Source organism: Pipistrellus hanaki (genome assembly GCF_964339955.1).
Source record: "Pipistrellus hanaki genome assembly, chromosome: 1".
In the NCBI taxonomy this organism is placed as follows: Eukaryota; Metazoa; Chordata; class Mammalia; order Chiroptera; family Vespertilionidae; genus Pipistrellus; species Pipistrellus hanaki.
This window is the reverse complement of record NC_140503.1, coordinates 28,903,934-28,928,046: the sequence shown is the minus strand read 5'-3', so window position 1 is coordinate 28,928,046 and position 24,113 is coordinate 28,903,934. Positions and strand designations below refer to the sequence as shown.

General features: G+C 43.7%; 1 protein-coding gene across 1 annotated transcript in view; it reads left to right on the top strand.

The window, feature by feature from the left end:
- MTHFD1 (methylenetetrahydrofolate dehydrogenase, cyclohydrolase and formyltetrahydrofolate synthetase 1) overlaps window positions 1–23,702 on the top strand; it is a 53,118-nt gene extending 29,416 nt beyond the window's left edge. The window contains exons 13-28 of the mRNA XM_084866436.1: window positions 27–73; window positions 686–793; window positions 930–1,004; window positions 4,131–4,233; window positions 6,548–6,624; window positions 7,210–7,350; window positions 8,859–8,927; window positions 9,185–9,296; window positions 9,412–9,551; window positions 12,140–12,181; window positions 14,471–14,571; window positions 15,397–15,574; window positions 18,182–18,289; window positions 18,832–18,984; window positions 22,068–22,161; window positions 23,419–23,702. Coding sequence (XP_084722562.1) covers window positions 27–73; window positions 686–793; window positions 930–1,004; window positions 4,131–4,233; window positions 6,548–6,624; window positions 7,210–7,350; window positions 8,859–8,927; window positions 9,185–9,296; window positions 9,412–9,551; window positions 12,140–12,181; window positions 14,471–14,571; window positions 15,397–15,574; window positions 18,182–18,289; window positions 18,832–18,984; window positions 22,068–22,157 — 1,544 coding nt within the window. The 3' untranslated portion in view covers window positions 22,158–22,161; window positions 23,419–23,702. The remainder of the gene's footprint in view (window positions 1–26; window positions 74–685; window positions 794–929; window positions 1,005–4,130; window positions 4,234–6,547; window positions 6,625–7,209; window positions 7,351–8,858; window positions 8,928–9,184; window positions 9,297–9,411; window positions 9,552–12,139; window positions 12,182–14,470; window positions 14,572–15,396; window positions 15,575–18,181; window positions 18,290–18,831; window positions 18,985–22,067; window positions 22,162–23,418) is intronic.
- Window positions 23,703–24,113: the final 411 nt, after the last annotated feature.

Sequence of the window (24,113 nt, the reverse complement as noted above, 5' to 3'; positions counted from 1 at the left end):
AGCTTCACCCTTGACCTATCCTCTAGGTGGCGCTGCAGGAGGTGGCTACTCTCAGGTCATTCCGATGGAAGAGGTAAAGTGTTCTGGGATTTGGTTGACTCAGACCCTTTATTATGGTTTTTCCTTCTAGAAATTAAGCTTTATTGTTGAGGTCTTAGTGGACAAATGACTTATTTCTCAGCAGAGTGACAAGGAAAAAAATCTTAATTTGCAAAGTTGTGAGACAGCTTCGTTTTTTTCACAAGGACTTCAAAGTCTGGCTTTCAAGGGGAATTAATAATTTTAAGCAAGGGATCAAATGAAGCATGATATTGACAAGAACCAACATGGAGTAAATTCAGAGCAATAATTGCAGAAACAGGAACAGTGTATAGGCAGAGAGTTGGGTTGCTCCACTGTACTCCTTGCTCACTGTTTAAAGGACATGATAGTGCCGTCAGTAACTCAGTGTTGCTGTTGATTTTGGTGGAATGTGTTTGTTGTTTCTGGACATGTCTCTTAGGGAAAATCACAGTTTCTTCTGAAGACAGTAATTTATGTATTCAAGATCTGCCCGTATAGGGGGTTTGTCCACTAGCTGTGCTGGCATCATCTGTCCATTGGCTTTGACATGGGGATTGATTTGATTGGGATAGAATGGATGTTGGGAGGTTAGAAGACTGATGTGGCTTCTGCTCTTTCACAGTTTAATCTGCACCTCACTGGTGACATCCATGCCATCACTGCAGCCAATAACCTCGTTGCCGCGGCCATTGATGCCCGGATGTTCCATGAACAGACTCAGACGGACAAGGTGGGCACGGAGGCCCCTGGGCACTTTTGAAAGGGTTCAAGCACCTGAATTAATGTTGGTCCCTTTGGTGCTAGTGATACAGGAAGCACAGCAGTGAGGTTCCTTTTATTTAAAAGCCCTTTTCCTCCTCTTCCAGGCTCTCTATAATCGTTTGGTACCATCAGTAAATGGAGTGAGAAAGTTTTCTGATATCCAAATCCGAAGGTTACGGGTAAGCTTTTCCCTTTTCGTTTTTGATATACGTATGACACTGGGTAAATGATAAGAGGTAGAAATCGCCTTGGAGTGGCCTATTTTAGGTAAAGTTACCTCCATAACCATAGTCAAGATCATAATCAACATATTAGGTCTAGTAATAATTAATGTCGTTTTCTAATACTTTTTTAAATCGAATTTATTTAAACAATACAACAAAATTTAATCAACAATATAGTTGCCGTTGTTTTCTACTACTTGTGCCCAACGCTCAGGAAGCATTTTAATCCCTCTGTTGTAAAATTCTTGTGATTTTGATGCAAAAAATTCGGTCAATGCATTTTTGAGGCATTCTTCATTATTAAATTTTTTTCCAAGAAGAAAGTTTTGCAAAGAACGAAACAAATGGTAATCGGAAGGGGCAATATCAGGAGAATATGCAGGTTGAGGGAGAACTTCCCATTCCAACTGGCGCAGTTTTTCAGCAGTGATTCTTGCAGCATGCGGTCATGCGTTATCGTGGTGAAGAATTACGCCCTCCCGATTAATCAGCGCGGGTTCTTTTTCTCTTAAAGCTTGGGCTAACCTTTCCAATTGGGCACTATACACTGCACTTGTAATGGTTTGGTTAGATGGTAAAAGTTCATAATGAAGAATTCCTTTAAAATTCCACCAAACACACAACATCACTTTTTTCGCATGCAAGTCAGGTTTTGGCGTGGGCTGCGGAGCCTCATTTTTGTCCAACCATTGAGGCCGCCTTTTCAAATTAACATACAGCACCCATTCTTCATCTCCGGTAACAATTTGCTCTAAAAACGGCAAACGGTTTTGACGAGAGAGGAGCGAACTGCAAATTGTGACTCTTTGATTATGGTTGTTGTCGGTCAACTCATGAGGAACCCATTTTCCAAACTTTTGGACTTTGCCAAGTGCACGCAATTGATTGGAAATTGTTTTTTGTGAACAATTTAAAGTTGTCGCAAGCTCTTGTTGGGTAATTTGAGGATTTTGCACCAAAAGAGCTTGAAGAGCTTCTTGATCAAAATTGGACACACGGCCTCGACCACTCTTGTCATCTAACGAAAAATTTCCCTCGCGAAATTTCTCAAACCAACGCTGGCATTTTCTGGCGCTAACTGCATCTTGACCAAGAGCACTACAGATGTTTTTTGCAGCCTCACTTGCTTTTCTTCCTAATTGGAACTCGTAAAGCATGCAGTGCCGAATATGCTCTTCATCCGCCATCTTCTTAGCCCTAGTTGTGCAACAAAAACCAAACCAAACACAAACTTTTTCAAGCAAAACTTGTTAATTGCACTTCACACGTTCTGTAGATACCACGTGTTTGAAGGTTATGTCAATACAAGTCAACGCCAAGCAAGATTTTAAACGAATGTTTAAAGACGACATTAATTATTACTAGACCCGATACAAAGATTGGCAGTAGATGTTATTTCTCATTTACCTATAAGTTATAATTGGTTATCATGAAATAAATAAAGCACTGACCACCTGCCCTCAGCTACAAAGACTGACACCTCCTTTATAGCATGGCAGCATAGCGCTTCTGAAATTTGAATCTCTGTTCTTCCCAGTATCGGGACTTTAAGCATGGATGGTTTCTCTATTTGTCTTGAGTTTCTATGAAAAATAAGTAGTCATTAAATATACACTATACCAATAAATAGTCATTAAATATTCACTATACCAACCACATAGCCAGAAATCTCACTCCTAGATATTTATTCAAGAGAAATAAAAACTTGTGTTCATACAAAAACATGAATGTTTTTAGTAGCTCTATTAAAAAAAATCTCCAAAATTGAAAAAACAGCCCAAAGGTCCTTCAGTGGGTGAGTGGATAAACAAACTGGCACATCTATATATACATTGAGTGGCCAGATTATTATGATCTCTGAACATATAATAATCTGGCCACTCAGTATATATCCTATATAATAAAAGGCTAATATGCAAATTGTCCCCTTGACCAGGAGTTTACAGGCAGGCCAGCCAACTGCCCATGTCCCCTCCCCCTGGCCAAGCTGGCCAGACCCCACCCATGCAGGAATTCGTGCATCGCGCCTCTAATATATATACATACAGTATAAAAGCCTAAGTGACCACTACAACTAGATCAGTGTTTTTCAACCTTTTTTGGGCAAAGGCACACTTGTTTCATGAAAAAAATCACGAGGCACACCACCATTAGAAAATGTTAAAAAATTTAACTCTGTGCCTATATTGACTATATATAAAGTAATTCTCTTGAATAGGAATCAAATAAACACAAAGAAAGTATTTTATAATTACTTTATTATGAAATATTAAGTAAACAAAATAGTGAAAAATTATAAAATTCTTGTCTTGTCTGCACTTATGGCACACCAGGTTGAAAAACGCTGAACTAGATGACCGACCAGTAGCTATGGTGTGCACAGACCACCAGGGGGCAGTCGCTTAATGCAGGAGCTGCCCCCTGGTGGTCAGTGTGCTCCCTCAGCCAACCTCTGGTAGTCTCTTCCCCCGCAGCTGGCTGATTGGCCCAGATGGCCCGATTGGGCCCTGATAGCCGTCCAGGCCAAGGGACCCCACCTGTGCACCTAGCCTCTAGTCTTACAATAAAAGGGAATGAACCATTACATTTCTTGTATATGTTATATTCTCACTTTATTTTTAATTTTTACAACTTGATATTTTGATGCTGTAAGAATAACCCATGGAGCTCCCCATGGAAGCAGGATATTTTTCCATTGATTTTTAGAGAGAATGGAAAGGGTGTGAGGCAGAGAGACATCGGTGTGAGAGAGAGAGACATTGATTGGTTGCCTCCCGCAGGTCCTCCGACCATGATCCTGTCTGCAATCGAGATACATGCCCTTGAATGGACTTGAACCTGGGACCCTTCAGTCCTGATGCTCTGTCCACGGGGCCAAACCAGCGAGGGTCAAACATTTTAATAATATTTTGTATACATGTGACTAATAAATCAAGGCTTGGCAAAAGGGATCATATTTTTCCCTTATGAATTTAACATGGTTTCTATTTCCTAGAGAGGAAATTTTTTTAAAAAATTATTTTATTGTGCTTTTTGTTTGGTTTGTCTTACGTTATGTTTTCATTTTACTGCCTCCTTCAGAGACTAGGCATTGAAAAGACTGACCCTACCATACTGACAGATGAAGAGATAAGCAGATTTGCAAGATTGGATATTGATCCGGAAACCATAACTTGGCAAAGAGGTACAAGAGCCATATACACACCCCCGTCTGCTTTGGTTTTACTGCACACTCCATACCCTTTGTAAGGGTTGTTAAAACGTGAAGTCTGGAAGCTTGTGTATTGATATTTTTATGGTTAAGACATGACCAATGGACTAGCCTGGATATTTAGACTCCAATAAAGGGATAGGCAGTGGGTTGTAGTCTGGGTCCCCTGCATGGCCTACTGGTCCTTGCCATAAAGGTCTGGGACTTGGGCACAACAGGTTTGGCTCAGTGGACAGAGCATCTGCCTGGGACTGAAGGGTCCCAAGTTCTATTCCAGTCAGGGGCAAGTATCTTGGTAGGGGGTACATCCCCAGTGGTTGGTAGGCACGAGGCAGCTGATTGATGTTTCTCATCTATCCCACTTGTTTTCTCTTTGTGAAAAATACTTAAAAAAAAAAAAAAAAAAAAAAAAAAAAAGACATGACCAAGATGGTGACTTACTCATTTCTCTGCCCACCTCCATCCATTTCTCTCCTTATTAACTGTACTCAAACCTCCTTTTCTTGGGTAAGTTGGACGTTTTCTGGCTATTCAGTGTTGACTGGGGTAAGGGTAGTTTCAAAGAAGTTCGTGCATAAACCAAAAATAACATTTTGCAAGTTTTATTTTATGAAAAAAATTTTAGTGTCATGAAGTAGAGAAATTATGTTCAGTCACTTCTTGAATCAAGTTGCTCTTTATTCTCAGAACCCTTTTCTGGCATAAGCGACTTGATTTTCCTTGTAGCTCTCTAGCTTGCCTACTCAGTTTCACCTCATTTTATTACAATAGATTCTGTTCTAACAAAGTAGGTAGCCTTCAAGGTTCAGGCATGCAGTTTAGTGAGTGAGCTGCCTGGCATCACTGCCTTATGTTGTTTTTCTCTATGTACAACTAGCCCAGCTTCGAGTTTTATTTTGTACCAAGAGGGCATCCATCTATCCTGTATCCCCGCTGGGAAGGAATTTTCATCGTCATGCGGAATACAACTGACAGCCAATTTATTGACTGTTTTGTGATTTTCATTGGCTCAGTAACTGTTGCTAGCTAATGGCATTTTTAAGATGACTCTCAACATATAAAAACACACTGATGTTTCAATTTTTTGCTTCAATAGCTTTAGACAAATAGTATAATATTTTATGAGGAATAAGCTAAAGTTCCCTTTGAAAATTTGTGTCTCATTCACTTTTCCTTTGCTTTAATGTCAATTTATTTCAAAAGCAGACCAGGGGGAGGAAATGGATTGTACCTATTTACTGGTTATTATTTTATACAGAGAAATTAGACACAAAGAACTTGACACTATATATATATATTTTTAGAATAAGGATATGCTTTAACAACACATTATATCTTCATTTAACAAGTGTGTTGGGGGGGTGTTTGAGTGTGTGTCCCTCTGCATACTGTACAAAACTGCTCTGGATGTTTATTAGTTTTTATAGAAAATAACTTGGCATGTTATCAAGTGTCTTAAAAATGCCTCTCCTCTTTGACTCATTTAGAGTATAATTAGCGCATTGTTGTTCTTTTCTTTTCTTTTTATTGAATTTATTGGGGTGACACTGGTTAACAAAATTATACGGGTTTCAGGTACACAGTTCCACAACACATCATCTGTACACTATATTGTATGTTCACCACCCCACGTCAGGTCTCTGTTTTGTGTTTTGTTATTGTTTGACACATCATACAAAAAAAACCCCACGAAATTGGAAACACACTAAAATGTTACCAGTAATTTGTCCTGGGAGATGGAAGTAAGACTAGTTAGCTGGTTGATCTTTGTCATGTTTGGATAGATACTCTGTCATCTGAATGGAGATTCTTCTCCTCAGGAAGCTTAAGGGAAGAGCAGGTATGTTACCTAGCATGCTTCCAAAGGCATTTGCCTGGCCCTGCGTGTATGGCCCTGCGTGTTTCTCGGGATTGGTGTAAGGTCAGTGAGTCATCCGGCAGCACAGCATAGACCTTTGCCTTTTGAAAAACGGTGGGCCTGCTGGTTTTCTTGTAAGCTTGAATATGCTTTAAAACAGGTTCCAGATTTCTAGTTGTTTGAGTTATCTAGACAGAATAAAACCAAGCCAGTTCACATTGTGTTTTTTTTTAAAATAACTCCTGTACACTTAATATATATGTACATCATGTCTTAATTTGAACCCGTATTCTAGCTTTGCCATTGGTTTTAAAATCAAATGTTAATAGAGAGGCTTTAAGTTGGACTTGTTGCTCTACAATTGGCTGGTTCCTTTAACTTTGTGGTCCTTTTCCTAACACTGTCCTGTGTCTTCCCTTTCCAATGTAGTGCTGGATACCAATGATAGGTTCCTGAGGAAGATCACAGTTGGACAGTCTCCAACGGAGAAGGGTTACACACGGACGGTAACTATTTGTTCCTTTCTCAGTAAATTAGTTCCGGTGAGCCATATCCTTGTCCCTTCTCTCCTCCTCCATCCGCTCCCACCGACTGGTACTGCCGGGTGCTTTTCTGCCTGTTCCTTGTAAAATGGAAGTGAATAGGTGTGTGGGATTGAGCACTGCTGACAGCTTTTGCAGTAAATCCTATGTGTCACCTGTGTGTTCTCCCCCCGGCATTTTCTCCTGGAGGTGGAGACCCAAGTGAATGTCAGTGCACACAAGTTGATTAAAATTGTGGCCGCTTTGCAGTATGTCTCCTTGGTGTAAGAGCTTCTGTGTTGTGTTTTAGGGAAATCATACTACGAGCTGCTTTCACAGGATTGTCCTACTAGAATATTTATTTTGAAGATTTGACTAATCAAAGTCTTGGAATAATTGCAAGTTTTTTCTGTTGAGCAGAACTGTTTTCATTAAGTTCTTTCTGTGTTAACTGTTATTCTACCCATTTAAGCTTTCGTTTAAGCTGTGGACGCAAACAAGGATTACTTTTGCAATTCACTGTTGTGGTTTAACGTAGTTTTCCCTGTTGTGTCTCTTTCCTTCCAACAGACCCAGTTTGATATCTCTGTGGCCAGTGAAATCATGGCTGTCCTGGCCCTCACCAGTTCCCTGGAAGACATGAGAGAGAGACTGGGCAAAATGGTGGTGGCATCCAGCAAGAAAGGGGAGCCCATCAGCACCGAGGATCTGGTGGGTACCCCACCTTTGGGCCAGTGATGCACCTGTGTCCTTTGTCCCAGGGTCATGGCGGTTCCAAGTAACAAAAATTATGCTGCAATTAACCAATACATTTGAGATGATTTTGTTGCTGACAAGGTCATTAGGAAATTTATAAAATGTACTTCATGGTGAGTAAATACTCCCAGTAGTATGCTCCAGTTACATACCACATGTTTCAGATGGTTTGAGCAACATGTTCAGCCGGAGAGTATTCACAGAAGTGGCTATGTGGCTTCAGTTTGCAGAGGGCACCAGAGTCCGAGTGAGGCCCTTAATTGCTGAGCTTGTGATCATACTCTGGCCTCTCCCCATGACGCCTCCCTACGCAGAGGCCACTTGTCATGAGTCTGTTGGCCGTCACTGTATCCACGCTGATAAACACACTGGGAATAATTCATTACCCAGTTATCTGATGATCTTACAAGGCTAGTTCGCTACTTCAGATTTATTTCTGAACTGTCTACATGATAATATATGAGGTTAGAAATGAGATGATTTTACAGAATAAATTTCTTAAATTGACTTTAGAGAGAGGATGGAGAGAGAAACATCAATGTAAGAGAGAAACATCAATTGGTTGCCTGTTGTATGTGTCCCAACCAGGGACCGAACCTATAACCCAGGCATATGCCTTGATTAGGAATCCAAACAGGGACCCTTCAGTGCATGGCACAGTGCTCCAACGAACTGAGCCACATGGGCCAGGGCTAGATTAACTTTTTAAAGGTCTGTTTGTGTTGACATACACCAGTATGGTTGGCCTATGATTAAGCAAGCAGCATGTCAGATGAACTCATTCCAATGAACCAGATCCTCGGGAGGAAAACATTAACATCCTCTTTTTATAGTTAATATGTGTAAAAAAAAGAAAATTATTTCAATTTTTTACATCCAAAGCAGAAACTCATAAAAACTAAATATAAATGGGTTTATAGTTTTATTTTATTTTGTCTCCAGTTTTTTCAGCTGTGGATGGAGGGCTTAGAAGAGTGGCCTGGAGTTTAAGAGTTGGTGTTGAATTCCTGGGTAAATTCTTAGTTTTTGCTTTGGCTTGTGGCCACTTCTCCCCAGACACCAAAGTTACAAATAATTCAGTACCCAAAGAACTAGCATCTGCTTGTGTAAACTAGTCTAAAATGGATTCCCCTCGTCCATCAGCAACAGAGCTTGATTGACATGCTTGTTTCCAGAGTGACGCTTTTTCCAAGAATTACACGTGAATGTCATTTTTATTCTAGCTGTTCTCTCTGCTTAAAATAACTGGCAAATTCAGAGTATATCCAGAAAAAAATAAATAACTGAATAAATGAATGGTCTAGTTCAGATAGAACTACTAATTGGTCTAAGACGGCTAAAAAAGGAAGACCTACGAGTGCTGAGTTTTGGATTTAACACAGTGTTTCCCAAAGTGTGTACGCGTACCCCCAGGGGTACGGGAAGAGTTTGGTGGGGGTACACACCGTACCTTTATTTTCCAGGGGGTGAGTGGAGCGCTGGCCGTGCTCATGAAGGACGCCATCAAACCCAACCTCATGCAGACCCTGGAGGTGAGCAGAGCGGCTCAGCCTTTTGGAATCAGTTTTCTGTGTCTGCGCTTCCACAGGGGAGTCAAGACTTTCCTGCCTGCTCATCTCTCTCCATTCTTCCTCGAGGTTGCAGTTGGGACATTGCTGTCATAAAAGGGGCAGCTTCATCTTTAACTTTTTGGGATGTCTCTTTCTTTGGGATTCCAGCTAACTTTCCTTTTCGCTACGGGATCCGTTTTGAAGCAGGATTGGCAGATTCACTGTCGTGGTTTCCACAGGGCACTCCGGTGTTTGTTCATGCTGGACCGTTTGCCAACATCGCACACGGGAATTCCTCTATCATTGCAGACCGCATTGCACTCAAACTTGTGGGGCCTGAAGGATTTGTAGGTGAGTATTTTTGCATAGTCAGTGAATAGATTTTTTTGTTTTGTTTTGTTTTTTGTTTTTTTTTAGCATCAAGGGAGTTGGGATAGGATTTTTACTGTTGCTTTTCTCCTTACAGTGACGGAAGCAGGATTTGGAGCAGACATTGGAATGGAAAAGTTTTTTAACATCAAATGCCGATATTCTGGTCTCCGCCCTCACGTCGTGGTGCTTGTTGCCACTGTTAGGGCTCTTAAAATGCACGGAGGTGGCCCCACGGTGAGGATCATGAGTAGGAAGAATCCCCCCCTGGTCGGTTTTCTCAGTGGTTAGAGCATCAGCCTGCAAACTGAAGAGTCTCTGGTTCAGTTCCCAGTCAAGGGCACATACCTGAGCTGCAGGTTTGATCCCTGGCCCCAGTTGAAACTCGTGTGGGAGGCAACTAGGCAACCTCTCTCTCTCTCTCTCTCTCTCTCTCTTTCTCTTTCTGGCTCTCTTTGCCTCTCCCAATCCCCTCCCTTCTTCTCTTCCACTCTCTCTAAAAGTCAATGGAAAAAATATCCTTGAGTGAGGATTAACAACAACAACAAAAAAATAGTAGGAAGAGTTTGATTGTCAGGAATAATCTGAAGGCTGAAGGGAAGCTGCATGGCTATGTCTGTTTGTTCATTAAGCAGCTCTTATCCTCATGATTAATAGGGTGTCAAAAGCAAGGGATGTTCAGGCAGCTCTTGGCGCTAGCCTCTTATCACTTGTAGACACCACCAGCTCGCGGCATTTTCCGAGGGCTGAAATGGCGTCATGGCCTACCTTTCTGAGGAAAACATCTGATCATATCTAAATGCCTCCAAGGACATGAGCTTGCTATTCCTTCGAAAAATTCCTGTATGGTCAGACTGTTCTCTTAAAACCTCAGTCCCATTTTTCCTCCAAAGAGTGACACTGGCGGCCAACCAACGAAACGATTTAACGGAGGGGTCAGCCCTTCTGGAGAGGTGCATGCTGGACGGGACCGCCAGCATCCTGAGTGGGCGGGGGAGAGGGAGAAGGGGAGAGCTGCTCACTCGCTCGGGACTGCCCATGGGTAATGCAAACAGGTTAGGACTGGGTTATTTCAGCTCCAACCTGAACTTGGTGTTTTCTCGAGTCCCTGTTGGTTGGAAATTTCACTTTACATTCTGTTACTGTAGCACCTTTCCTCAGCGCCTGCATGTGAAGACGGGGTGCTGGTGTTCAGGAAGTCCTTGAAGAATTCAGTTCCTGTCCTAGGAGCTGGTCCTCTGACTTGGGAAAGAAGACCTCCCTCCCCCGCAGAACAAAAGCAGTGTTTCTTAGTGTAGCGGCCACTCCAGCAGTTCTCAAGCCCTTTGGTCTCAGAACTTCTTTATACCCCTAAAAGTTAATGAGGGCCTGAAGGAACTTTTATTTAGGTGGGTTATATCTATTGATACTTACTATATGGGGAATTAAAGCTGAGTTAACATAATTTTTTTTTTTTTTAATGAAAAGTTAATGTATTTTCCAAAACAAAATTCAGGCATTGTACATTTTTCAGATCTCTTCAGTATCTGGTTTTGTTGAAGGCCACCGGATTCTCTTCTTCTGCATTTGATCTTTTGTGATATCCCATGTCCCATAGTCTTTTGGAAAAGTCCATTATATACTGAGAGAGAGAGGGAGGGAAGGAGGTAGGGAGGGAGGGAGAGAGAGAGAGAGAGAGAAAGAAAAGAGTTATAATATCTTAGAATTATTGTGGAAATAGTCTTGACCTTGTAGACCCTATGGAAGGATTAGGTCTCAGGCCTCGCTGTGAGAACTGTTGCCATAACACAGCCCCCGCCTCCAGTTTTGCTTGCCCCTGAGGTACAAAGCACCCCTAACCCAGGACGCCCCTTTCTGCTAGCAGTGCAGGATGGCCTCACTCTCTTTTCCTTCTTAAGTATAACCAACATTTCTCTCTTGCACCCCTTTTCTCATCCTCACAACTTTGCACCTTCATTTCCTTTCTCCTGATCTCATGGTCTAAAACATATGCTGGCCCCTTAATCTGGGCAGCACTGAGGAGGGTTTTACACACACTCCTCTGCTAAGGAGCCAGACCTGCTCACATTAAACGAGGTAACTCAGGTCCCTGCTTCCAGCCCCACCTCTCCGTGGCCCCTGGTGGAGTTGGAGGAATGGGATCAGACCAAGCTGAAAAACCGAAGGCTTCTTAATCACTGTCCCTGGCCCACAGTGGGGTTCCTGGGTCAGCACCTTCACCCCCATGCTCATCCCTGTGGGTGCAGCAGGGCCAGGCCACCAGATGCCTCTCTAACAGTGAACTACGGCTTACGCATCCTGAGATCGTTAAGTACGCTGTGATCAAGGAAGAGAACCCGTGTGTGTGGTTTCCCTCCCGTTGGTATTGCTCCTGCATCCCAGTTCAGATCCCCAAGGGCGTGGCTTGGCTCTGCAGACCCGCTCATGGCCCCAGCACAGGGCTTACACTGACTCCCTTGGTGGCATGCCAAGGTGGCCTTTGGCGGACTGACAGCTGCCTTTTTCCCTGTACTAACCTTCACTTCCACCCCTCTGCTGTGGGCGTCACTCAGAGGTTATTGCCCCTGACTAGACTACATCCTCCTTCCCCGCTCACCCCCATAGATGCATCCTTTCCACAAGGTCCACTCTTCTCAAAGCAGCCATCTTTGTTCTGTGCTGTAGGATTGGTTATGTGTCCTAAATCCTTAGGCCAGGAAACAACCTTAAACTGTCCTATAGCCTCAAACTGCAGCTCCTGGCCTTAACACATGGCACATACCAGTTTAAGCTGATATTTAACTGTAAATAGAAAATGCCTCTGACTTTGCTTCCTTTCCTTCCAGGTTACTGCCGGACTGCCACTTCCCAAGGCTTACATAGAGGAGGTAACTCCAATCATTTCTAACTATTTGACCTAGAACGCACCACAGGCTGAATCAGCATATCTCAACCGGCTCATTTGGAGTCGAGTGGGGGTATCCCTCTGACCCAGGAATGCTCTCAGCCTGCAGGGTGCCCAAGAATTGGGTTAAATGAAGTAGGGAAGGAGTGCCTCATAAGACAGAATTGTCCCACAGAGGATACCAGTAAAACCACTGCCCTCGATCTGCAATGGTTCTCAAACTGGGAGCAGTTTTATTTCCAGGGGATATTTGACAATGTTGAGAGACATTTTTTATTATTATAACTTGTGGGGAGTGCTACTGAAATTCAGTGGGTAGAGGCCAGGGATGCTGTGAAACATCCTTCAGGGATGCACGGGGCAGCCCCGACTACAAGGAATGATTTGGCCCAAAACGTTAAGTGCTGAGGTTGAGAGATCCTGCTCTAGACGACTGGAAGTTTCTTTGTCTTCCCTGGACTGGCAGGTGGATTCCCAAATGCCATTCCAATCAGAAGCAAACACAGGGACCTTTTCAGGGATGTCTTTTCTCCTGCAGCGTCCTGGTTATTTTTCTAGGCAAAATTTCCATAAGCTGATCTGGTTTGTAGCATCCAGGAGGAGCTCAAACAATTGTGAGCTTGAACTTTTTCATATTTGTGTCATTTGTCATCAAAGAAACATCTCCAGAGTCTGTGTGTGGTGTTTGAGAGAGGCCCTCTGACGAGATGGTAAGGTCAGCCACTATCACTAATTCAAATTTTCTGCCTTTTTTGGAAACTTGAATTATCAAGCAATACAGGTCACTGTTTAGGCTCCAAATGAAGCATTTCAAAAGCAGCTAGAAAAGAATTGTCAGTGCCTTGAGTCTGCCTGTCTTCTGAGCTATGATTTGCCTTTTATGGTCATTTGTCTGACTCACACGTGGGAGTGCAATTCGCGGTTCTGGCCCTACTGCCACCCCACCGCCTTCCCTGTGTCTGATTAGAACGACTGCCCCTAACTGGCCCAGCTGGTATCTTCATTTAAGAAATTCCTCTTATTTAAAACTGTTCTCAATCAGCCTTACATATTTAATTGGTTTTCATGTGACTGGAGGTGAAGAATTAGCAGTGCTTTTTAGAATATCAAGTAATCCTAATCTTGGTTTTTAGTTATTAAAGGAGAAACACAAACCATGATTATAAGGATCTCAGATGTTTTATACTTTTACCTTACTTATTTTTTTTCCTGCTGTTTCATGGAATCCCCAAACCCAGAGCTATTACTGCTGGGTTTTGCTCATGATCCAGTGTATATTGCTTTATATATGACTATTATATATTTTTTAAATATTTAATGTATTTTTAAGCTTATGTTAGTATCATACCCTTTGTCTAAAAATTAAACAGTATAAGAATATAACATGTAACTTGAATCTTTTTAACAGTTTTCTGTATAATTCTCAACATTACAACAAACTTCATGATATATACATAAATTTTTATATTTGTACAAAAATGGAATTAAGTTCTCCATTGCTTTGCAACTTAGTACATTTTTTTTGCAACTAAATACACTTTTGACAGGTTCCGTGATTATCTCATTTCTCTTAGCTTCTCCATGACAAACATTTATTGAGTGTGTATATTATAAATCCCCTATGAAAAAAGTTTGTGTTACTTGCAGTTTTTCAGTGCTGCAGGAAACATATTTAAACGTATGTTTCCTTAGTTTCTTTCCTTTAAATTACATGTTATTTGGTTCTTATTTTCTGTTGCCCCCAGTAAAGTTTCATGGTTACATTCATTAAGGCCTCTGTGATAGCATCCCTGATTACCTCCAGTACTCGAAGCAGCTACACAATAAATGCCAGGCACTGAACTAGGCCCTATCTTGTGACGGAAGGGTCTGTGCAACACTGGGTAGAGTTAGTGCCATTATATCATAGGAGTACATGAGATCTACAAACAGGGGTTAGAAACATGATTTCTTTAAGGGCCTCTGACTCCCTTCAAACAACACGTGTGCTGTTGGGACGCGGTGTGCTGAGGGCAGACAGAGCAGCTCTCGTGCTGCCAGGACAGCCAGGGCACAGGCACCACCCCACTCCATGCTAATGCTGGGGGCTCCTCAGCGCGCACTCGCCGTGGTGGGAGGTGCATCAGCTGGCCTGCGCCCCCAGCCTGTCCCCACAGTGAGTGGCTCTGGCTTGAGGAGACACATTCCCCTTTAAGAAGAGCCTGGAGCCGTCTTTAGCTGTGCTCTCTCTGACCTCACGGACGGACCAACACCTTCACTGTTGTTCTTACAGAACCTGGAGCTGCTTGAAAAGGGCTTCAGTAACTTGAAGAAACAAATTGAAAATGCCAGGATGTTTGGCGTCCCCGTAGTGGTGGCTGTGAATGCATTCAAGTAAGTGCGGTGGCAGGGCCCGGGGACGGCGGAAACTGGTCAGAAAGCATCTCCTGGAGCTTTCAGCTCTCTTTTGATTCAGTTACTCCTCTTGGTTGTTAACGCTGTGCTTCAGGGGCCCTTAAAGGAGCCTGCGCTCTGACGGGCACCGCACACGGCCCCGTGAACCCATCACCTCGCCCACTGAGGGTTCAGGCTCAGATTTGGCTCCCATGGGTCTCCTCCTTCCCACCAGGTGAAGCGGGTAACACATAGGCCTGACGTTAAATGTTCCGTTTGGTGTCCAGAGGCCTTGTGAGCCAGCAGGAGGTCACGGCCCCGCAGAGCTGCATTATCTCTCTCAGCCCGGCGGGATGTTGTAATGACAAATAGTCAAACGTAGTGAGCTGGGAGTGTTCCTGTGAGAGAGGACTCGCGTGGGCTGTGTAAATATCTTAATGCTGCTTTTGGTCTTGTTATAACGGCCTAATCACAGCAGAATGGGAAGCAAAGTATTTTTAAAGCATGTACATATCAATTCCTATGATACACCTGGAGTGGCCTGGGTACTCCGACAGCTCAACCTCATGGCCTCCCGAATGAAATAAGTGCTGTGATCCTTCCCACTTTACCCACGTGGGATCCAGGCACATAAAGCTCAAGCGGCTGGCCGGAAGTCACCTCCGTAGTAAATCGTGGAAGCTGGGATTCAGACCCAAGCAACGTTACTTGATTAATGTCCCTTTATCAGCAGGTAATTCACTTGGGTTTTAGTGGCAAAAGCAGGAGAGATTCTGTCCTCCTTGGGCATTGTCAATGTTCTAACACGAAGTGCTGCCTTTTCAGGACAGATACAGAGACCGAGCTGGACCTCGTCAGCCGCCTCGCCAAAGAACACGGGGCTTTCGACGCCGTGAAGTGTACCCACTGGGCAGAAGGGGGCAAGGGTGCCCTAGCCCTGGCTCAGGCCGTCCAGAAAGCAGCTCAGGCACCCAGCAACTTCCGGCTCCTGTATGACCTCGAGGTGGGTTACTTGCTCTGTGCAAAAACCCAAAAAGCACAATGAGGTTTCTGTGTGGCTGCCTCTGTTCAGAGCCTGTGTTTAACAGCTTCAGCTCTGTGGGTCTGGTTCCCATGTAGATGAGTTACACAGCCTGGCGCCCTCAACTCTAGACAGCTTTCTTACCAACTCATATTGCTGCACACACACAGTCAGGGTCCAGGCGAGAAGACCTGGGAGGTTGGCTCACATCCTAGCTTTTGGAGAGGCTCACAGCACAGATTCTCTCCTGCAGGAGGAAGGGTCCTGTATTAGAGCGTAATTCACCACAGCCTTTAACCCAAGGCACCACCCACATGAGGGCAAGTTGACACGGGGCTACAGCTGGGCTCAGATAAGTTTGCCCACCGCTTCCCAGTAATTGGGGCAAGCCGCGTGTTGCTAAGCTCACTTCCTGGTACAGAGCTGCCTCGAGTTCAGAGAAGCCCTCAGGTGCAAAACCACGCACCCCAGCCGGCTTTAGCATTTTTTCCCATCAATGAGTAAACTATACGATGTCTGGCCCAAGCAGAAGCACTGCTTATTCTGTGTCCAATAAAGTGTAAAGCTAGTTCAGAGAAAGGTTGTTTATGTTAGAGAGTTGTATTTTGTTTTCCTTTCTTTGTCCATGTATTTCAGGATGTGATTGGACAGTAAGTGGTATGCCCACAACTAGGAACTTCATTAGGAACTTGGGATGGGTGTGGTAGCAAATTCTCTTAAGCATGTTCTTGGCTTGGTTTTTAAAAGATAATCATAGACTTTCAAAAATTGACATAAAAAAAAAAAAGCCATAAAAGGTTATTTCCAAAGGTAGAAGGAAGAAGCCCTATTACTCTTGAATTTTAACATTCTTTTGTTTCTCTGTGCCTCTTGCATAGATAATAATACACTGGCAGTTAATTAACACTGCCCTTTGGATGCGGACATTTTCCTATGGAGCTTTAGTTTCACAGACGGGTTTAAAAATCTATTCAACCGATGAACACACATGCAAAGCCTTTCTAGGCAGGCGTCCTCTCTAAGCCCCGTCCGCAGTGCCTGCTGTCAGGGAGCCCAGGCCTTGAAGGCGAGCAGGAGACCTGCTTCCTTATAACCCATTTCTGCTTGGAACTTTGCTCTGAAGAACAGGAGGCTGCCACTTTTTGTCTTATCCCGCATCTGCGGGTCTTAAATCACCCTTGCTTCAGAAGTTCTGAATGTGCCTTGGCACACAGAGCCCAATCATAAGACACACATGAAATTAATCTCTGTTGCATCTTTATTTATTTATTTTGAATATATTTTATTGATTTTTTTACAGAGAGGAAGAGAGGGCTAGAGAGTTAGAAACATCGATGAGAGAGAATCATCGATCAGCTGCCTCCTGCACAGCCTCCAACTGGGGATGTGCCCACAACCAAGGTACATGCCCTTGACCGGAATCGAACCTGGGACCTTTCAGTCCGCAGACCGATGCTCTATCCACTGAGCTAAACTGGTTTCGGCTATTTTTTTATTTTTTAAATAATATATTTTTTATTGATTTTTTACAGAGGAAGGGAGAGGGATGGAGAGTTAGAAACATTGATGAGAGAGAAACATCGATCAGCTGCTTCCTGCACATCCCCTACTGGGGATGTGCACGCAATCAAGGTACATGCCCCTGACTGGAATCGAACCCTGGACCCTTCAGTCCGCAGGCCGACGCTCTATCCACTAAGCCAAACTGTTTAGGGCACTGTTGCATCTTTATAAGCCATAACTGAATTACTTTATTCCTATCCGTTATGCAAAGCCCTTTCATAAATTATCACTGTTTCGTTCAAAAGGGAACTTTTTTTAATAGATTATTATTCCTTTAAAAAAAATAAAATTCACCCAATGCATTCTTTTAGCTTCAGTTGCTAGGGAGTAGAATCAGATAAATTGGCTAATTTTAGTAATTTGCTCATCCAAGTTACCTCTGAGTAGCTTTCCCTCCCAGCTCCTTTGCCGTTCGCTGTGATTCCTCCACTGGGCAGCGTGTGAGGAGCCCGGCGCCCTGTTGTGGGTAACCAGACCCCTGGCCTCCGCCCACTGCCCTCTGCTTGGTGCCACAGCGGGCATAGCCTTCCACACTGTTCCCACTTCAGATTCATCCTAGAAGTCACCAGATCGGTTTTTTAAACTATTCCAAGTACCAGCAATTATCAGTCAATATGTTATATGAAGAATAGCATCTACTTCACATATGCAAACGGGGAGTTATGTGGATGGATATCGGTTGTTTTATTTCATAAACAGTATCCCAGGTCAGCTTTGACAGGAGACTGCTTTCCAGTCACAGAACATTATTTTTCACTTACGAAGAAGACATTATTCTTGGATACTCATCAATATTGTTTGTGATGTACCCAGTGAGATCCTAAAGAGAGAGAAACTACCTCTGTGGGACATTTTCCACTTAAAATCTAGGGCTTGGCATTAAAAGAAAATATTTTAACCCAATAAACGTCAAACTACTTGCCTATCTGTATCTGAATATATGAAAACACCTGGCCCTTGTAGGAACTCTGACCTGGAATGGGACTGTGTTCCAGTGATGCTCTCCCCCTCTGTTCTGTCTATTAGCTCCCCATTGCGGATAAAATCAGGATCATCGCACAGAAGATCTATGGGGCAGATGACATTGAATTGCTCCCTGAGGCTCAGCACAAGGCAGAGGTCTACACGAAGCAGGTAGAGATGTCTTGTTCTTACTGTTTATAAAGCAGGCCTTGCAGTCAAGAATGAATCCCGGAGTTCTCCCAGCCCGCCAGGCACCCACTGCTTTCCTTCCTCTGGGCAGCAGCCCTTGTCCCTCTGAAATAGTGAGTTTACATTAGGGGAGTCAGCCCCGAGTTCTTTATTACCACAGGCGGTACATAAGTGTGTGGCAGCGCCATGAGGCATTGTGGAATGTCTCACTGAAATATTGGAAGCTGGCCTTGAGTTGTATTGGCTATATAGATGAAAATAAAATACTCACTTTTGGAGTACAATATTTTGAGTACTTACTCCCCTCACCCAACACATTTTTTTTCTCCCCACCGCCACCTCCCCCCCAGCAATTTTTTTTTTTTTTTTAACTAAACTAGAGGGCAGCGAGGTGGAGATGGATTTAAGGCGAGTTGAAATGAAATGTTCCAAATAAATTGAAGCATTCACACCAGCACGCCCAAATGCTCTTTCTCGCAGTGTCAGCTTTTCATCGCCCCGCTTCTGTCCCCTTGTCTCCGCAGGGCTTTGGGCATCTGCCTATCTGCATGGCCAAAACACACCTGTCCTTATCTCATAACCCAGAGCAAAAGGGTGTGCCTACCGGCTTCGTCCTGCCCATCCGTGACATCCGTGCCAGTGTCGGGGCTGGCTTTCTGTACCCCCTGGTCGGAACGGTGAGTGAGTGCTGCAGGCAGAGAGGGGTGCTTCTCGTCTTAAACCGGGTGTGAAGCCAGCAGGCAGATGCCAGAGGAGCAGAGTTCATTGCTGAGGAGATAGTCAGAGCCGGGCCTGTTAAGGATTAATCCTTTTGCTGTGGACCCTCTGGTGTCAGTTCAAGGATGGCGCATGAGTACTTGTGCTGAATAACAATTCTGTTTCCCAGTGGCAGTGTGACCTTGACTGAATCCAGGATGTGCCTCGTGGATGGGCTGTGATAGAGCTTGTTTATAAGCACAACTGACACTCATTGGGAGTTTAACCTTTCACAGGTTAACTGGGAGCTCCAACAGCTCTGAGGCAGGGACAGAGGCTCTGCACCGGCTGGGTCTTCTTGACAGGCCTCGAGCTTATGCCTGAAATTTGGGCAGTTCGTAGTTTTTAAGTAAAGAATTTCCTCCTTAAAATGTGAATGAACCCTGTAGATGTGAAAGGTGAGGTCACCTATTTACACTTCAAGATGAATTATCAGATGCCTTCCTGTGGGTTTTATGCATATTAAAGGAGGAAACGTGCTTAAGGGTTATGTCACAGCCTGAACTAACTTTGTCCCCGGGTTAGCACTGATCCAGTGCCCAGGTTTCCCCCTTAGATCCTGTGTTGGCAGATCGTGCTTACCTGCACACAGGATTGAAATATTAAATTTACTTCGTACACAATGAAAAGGAAATCAGCAGACCTCCTTTGTAACTATATTATTTTTTTCATACAGTGAGAAAGTGTTAGGAGGTGGCATTATAGAGTCGAAAGTATGTAACATTAAAGCCGAATTCTGTTTTGAGCTCTGCTGGTTTTGGCTGTGAGCTTGTTATTAAAGATGTGACCCTGCTCCTCTCCATTCTCAGTGTGGGTCGGGCAAGTGCCTGCACCCCAGTGCTCCCTCAGCCTCGCAGAGAGCAGGAGACTTGGCTGTGTCCTGATGTTCATATTCGTCAATCCTTGGGGTTTGTAGAAATTCCTTTTTCATAGGAATGATAACCTATTTGCCCAGCACCTTGAATATTGCAGAAACATGTCCTTTCCAGAGAAATTGTCAGTAGCCGCCGGCTGAGAGAGCAGTTTCTGCAGTCTGTATTGTTACGATGATGTGTGCGGGCAATGGGTGACTAACGGGGAAAGCAGCACTGGAAGTGGTCAGGCCAGTGAGTTTGCCTGCAGTTCAGAGAGAAACACATCCTGCCCAGCTCAAGACTGTCACCTAGAACAAGCTCTCGCATTAAAAGCCAGCTTGGACCAAGACATTTCTGCACATAACCTAAGTGGCATAAAATAGTGCTAGATGAGCACTATTTTTAACGCCTCCCAATTGCTGTTACAGCCTGAACAGGACTCACGATTTGAGTGTGCTATGTATTAATTCAAGGTGTGGTGGTTTCTTTTCAGAATTTTATGTCTAAGTTCATATAATTTTTTCATTTTTAAAAAAATATATTTTATTGATTTTTTACAGAGAGGAAGAGAGAGGGACAGAGAGTTAGAAACATCAATGAGAGAGAAACATCGACCAGCTGCCTCTTGCATACCCCCTGCTGGGGATGTGCCCACAACCAAGGTACATGCCCTTGACCGGAATCGAACCCGGGACCCTTCAGTCCGCAGGCCGACACTCTATCCACTGAGCCAAACCGATTTCGGCTAATTTTTTCATTTTTTAAATTTTCTTATTTTCCATATGACCAGTGTGTAGGGGGGCAAAATCTTCTTTGGATAAGAGTAAAAATATTGAGGATCTTTATCACTGTTTGGAGACCATCTTTAGCATCTTCTGCTCATCTATGTCTGCATCAATGGCACAAATCCTTTGTCTTTATAATGCCATCTTCAGGCTTTTCTTCCAGGTCTCAGGAGCCATCCCTCCCTTCCTCTTCTTCCCCCACACCCAGCAGTGGCTTACCTCTTACAGAATTTGAGAATAGAGACTGACACCAGATCCCTATAGTATGTTCGAGGGCAGCAGTCACCTACCTTACAGACCTCACGGACCACCAGTTGGTACCACTGTCCTGGGGAGTATTGATTGGCACTCGCATGCCAGAATTAAGTTTTCTAACGTGTAGATATTTTGTGTCACAGAAGGTGACTCATCCTATTCTGTGACATTTTTATAGTTTAAGTCATAGAAGTTCAACTTAACCTATTGCCTGTCTGGATCTTATTTGGAACCTGTGTGTATTCATTATATAGAACATTGTTATAGATAAAATATATTGAGTTTTCACTTATAAGCCTTATGAATTTGCACATAAGCATTTGTTTGTCAAAGCCACATCTTTAGAAAAGAAGCAAGTACAAATATAAGCCACAAGCATTACAGGTTCAGCCTTAAAAGGCCGATTTGAACAAGTAAGAATAGTGGTGTAGCCCAGCTGGTGTGGCTCAGCAGTTGAGCATCAACCTATGAACCAGGAGGTCACGGTACGTGGGTCATATGCCTGGGTTGCGGGCTCAATCCCCAGTGGGAGGCGTGTAGTAAGTAGGCAGCCGATCCATAATTCTCTCTCATCATTGATGTTTCTATCTCTCTCCCTCTCCCTCCTTTTTTTTTTTTTTTTTTTTTTTTTTTTTTTAAGAATAGTGGTTTTAAAACCATGTACATTATGTGGGAAAATGTCTTGGCCCAAGTTAAAGGATACCAATGTCTAATGATGTGTTGCGGTAGCAAAAATAACATGGGTATCTATGCAAATTTAATTAAAACAAAAATGCAAAAGCGGACAAGCCTGTACCCCTTTTGGTCTTGTGAATTGAGGGCGGAGGAGGTGAGTTACTGAGTCCTCCGCAGCACCTGCTACTTCCCGTTGCAACTGTCAGTGTGGGGAGGAGAGGGAGGCCTGACGTTTGGTTTGCCGAAGTATCTGAGGGTTTCTCTCTGAGGTTACACAGGAGCAGTGTCTTTATTTTTAATGTGCTAACAAGAGGAGTACCACTTTGTTGACAACTACAAAATCATATTCTATCTTTGTGCCTTGGGTTTTCTATCCGAGGGAAACACGGGGGGAAATCACCAAGTATATTTGGAATGCTGTTTCACTCCTCCTAGATGAGCACCATGCCTGGACTCCCTACCCGGCCCTGTTTCTATGACATTGATTTGGACCCTGAAACCGAGCAGGTGAACGGGCTGTTCTGAACAGGTAAGTTGTTTCTGGTGAGAGTGTTGCCATTTTCTTTACGAGGCATACATATGAATTATAGAACTCCAGCTAAAGTGATGTCACTTCAGACATTGCTCAAGGGAGATGGGGCAGTAATGAGAGTTGGCAGTAACCAATGAGTGAAGCATTTATATTTCAGCACATTTTTGGAGGAAGAGCATGGATATCACAGGCTGGCAGTGAGGGGGGAAAGCCACCGCCTCTTGAACTAAGGAGGGACTGCAGTTAGGCCCTCTCTGCTGGAGATTCTGGGCTCCATGTGGATGGGACTGGAGCAGCTGAGGTCTGTACTCTGAATAGAGCAGCTAAGAGTTGAGTAAATGTCCTCGGAAGTAGAAAAGAGAAGGAAATAACCACGTGGTTCTTTTGTCTTAAGTGAAAGGGCCCAAGTACTCATCACTTGAGTAGAAAAGAGAAGGAAATAACCATGTGAAAGGGCCCATGAGCCATCCCTAGACACATCCAGTTTAATTCGAAAAACATCAATGATGATAATCCTCCAGAGAAAGGCTTGCCTATGAAAAAGTGAGAATTAGACTGAACCAGTCTGTCTTAGCAGCAGTAAGAGGCTGTGGGCAGTGGAGGAATACTGTCCAAGTTCACAGGGAAAGACACCCTACCAAATCTATCCAGATATTTCACACACATACAAGTTCCCCACCCGTATGTCCTCTTAGGAAGGGATTTTACCTTGTACTCCAGCAAAATGAGGAATAAACCAGGAAAAAAGAAGACTTGGCTTTCAGGAAACTGAATCCTGATCTAGACAGTAATGAAATGCAAGTGACCTTGAGTTACAAGTCTAATGTGAAGCAAGAGGAGGGAGGCCTGAGAAAGACTAGGAAGAGCTAGAAAAGACAACGGTATCAAGGGCTCATGCGAACTATAGTCCTCACCTGAGCAGCCGTATGGATGGTTCCTTACCGAAACAGCTGCTGCCATAGAGGAGGGGCTGTGCCTGAGGCCGGGGACACATTCCTCAGGAGGCAGGGGTGACGTGAAAAGGTCATCCCGGCTTCTGCCTGGTCTGGCCCGGCACTGCTCACGTAGCCGTAATGGAAATGCCGTGCATTGTTTTCAGGCCTTTGGGCTGGCCCTCCAGGAGCTGCGGGTGAAGATGTTCCTGATAACAGCTTAGGTCGTGCGAGAGGGTGATGGTGTAGTGTGGAAGGGAAGAGAAAACATTTCAGCAGTTAGAGAAAATATTCCTGATTTTTTTGGGTTTTTTCCTTCCAGATTGTCCATCTTCAAGAAGCTACTTTGCAAGTTAGGCAGTGTGTGTATTCAGGCCTCCAGGCAGGAGTGTGGAGAAGCTGAGAGACGTCAGCTCCTGCCTCGAAGATCTTCTGAAAGAAATAGTGGGAGTTTCCCCCGAAGCCCTTCTTTGGTCTTAATTCCCATCATCATGTCTAAATTAACATAAAGTATGCACATTTCTATTTACTGAAATTTCACAGAATAAAAGAAAATGATTTTGCTATCTTTTTTTTAATTTAAATAAATCTTTATTGTTCAGATTATTACAATTGTTCATCTTTTCCCCCCCCCATAGCTCCCCTCCACTCGGTTCCCACCCCACCCTCTGCCCTTATCCCTCCCCCCCACTGTCCTCATCCATAGGTGTGCGATTTTTGTCCAATCTCTTCCCGCACTCCCCACATCCCTTTCCCTCCGAGAATTGTCAGTCCACTCCTTTTTTATGCCCCTGATTCTATTATACTCCCCAATTTATTCTGTTCATCAGATTTTTTTATTCACTTGATTTTTAGATTCACTTGCTGATAGATATGTATTTGTTGTTCATAATTTTTATCTTTACCTTTTTCTTCTTCCTCTTTCTAAGAACTATTTCATATAATACTGGTTTGGCGGTGGTGAACTCCTTTAGCTTTTTCTTGTCTGTGAAGCTCTTTATCTGACCTTCAATTCTG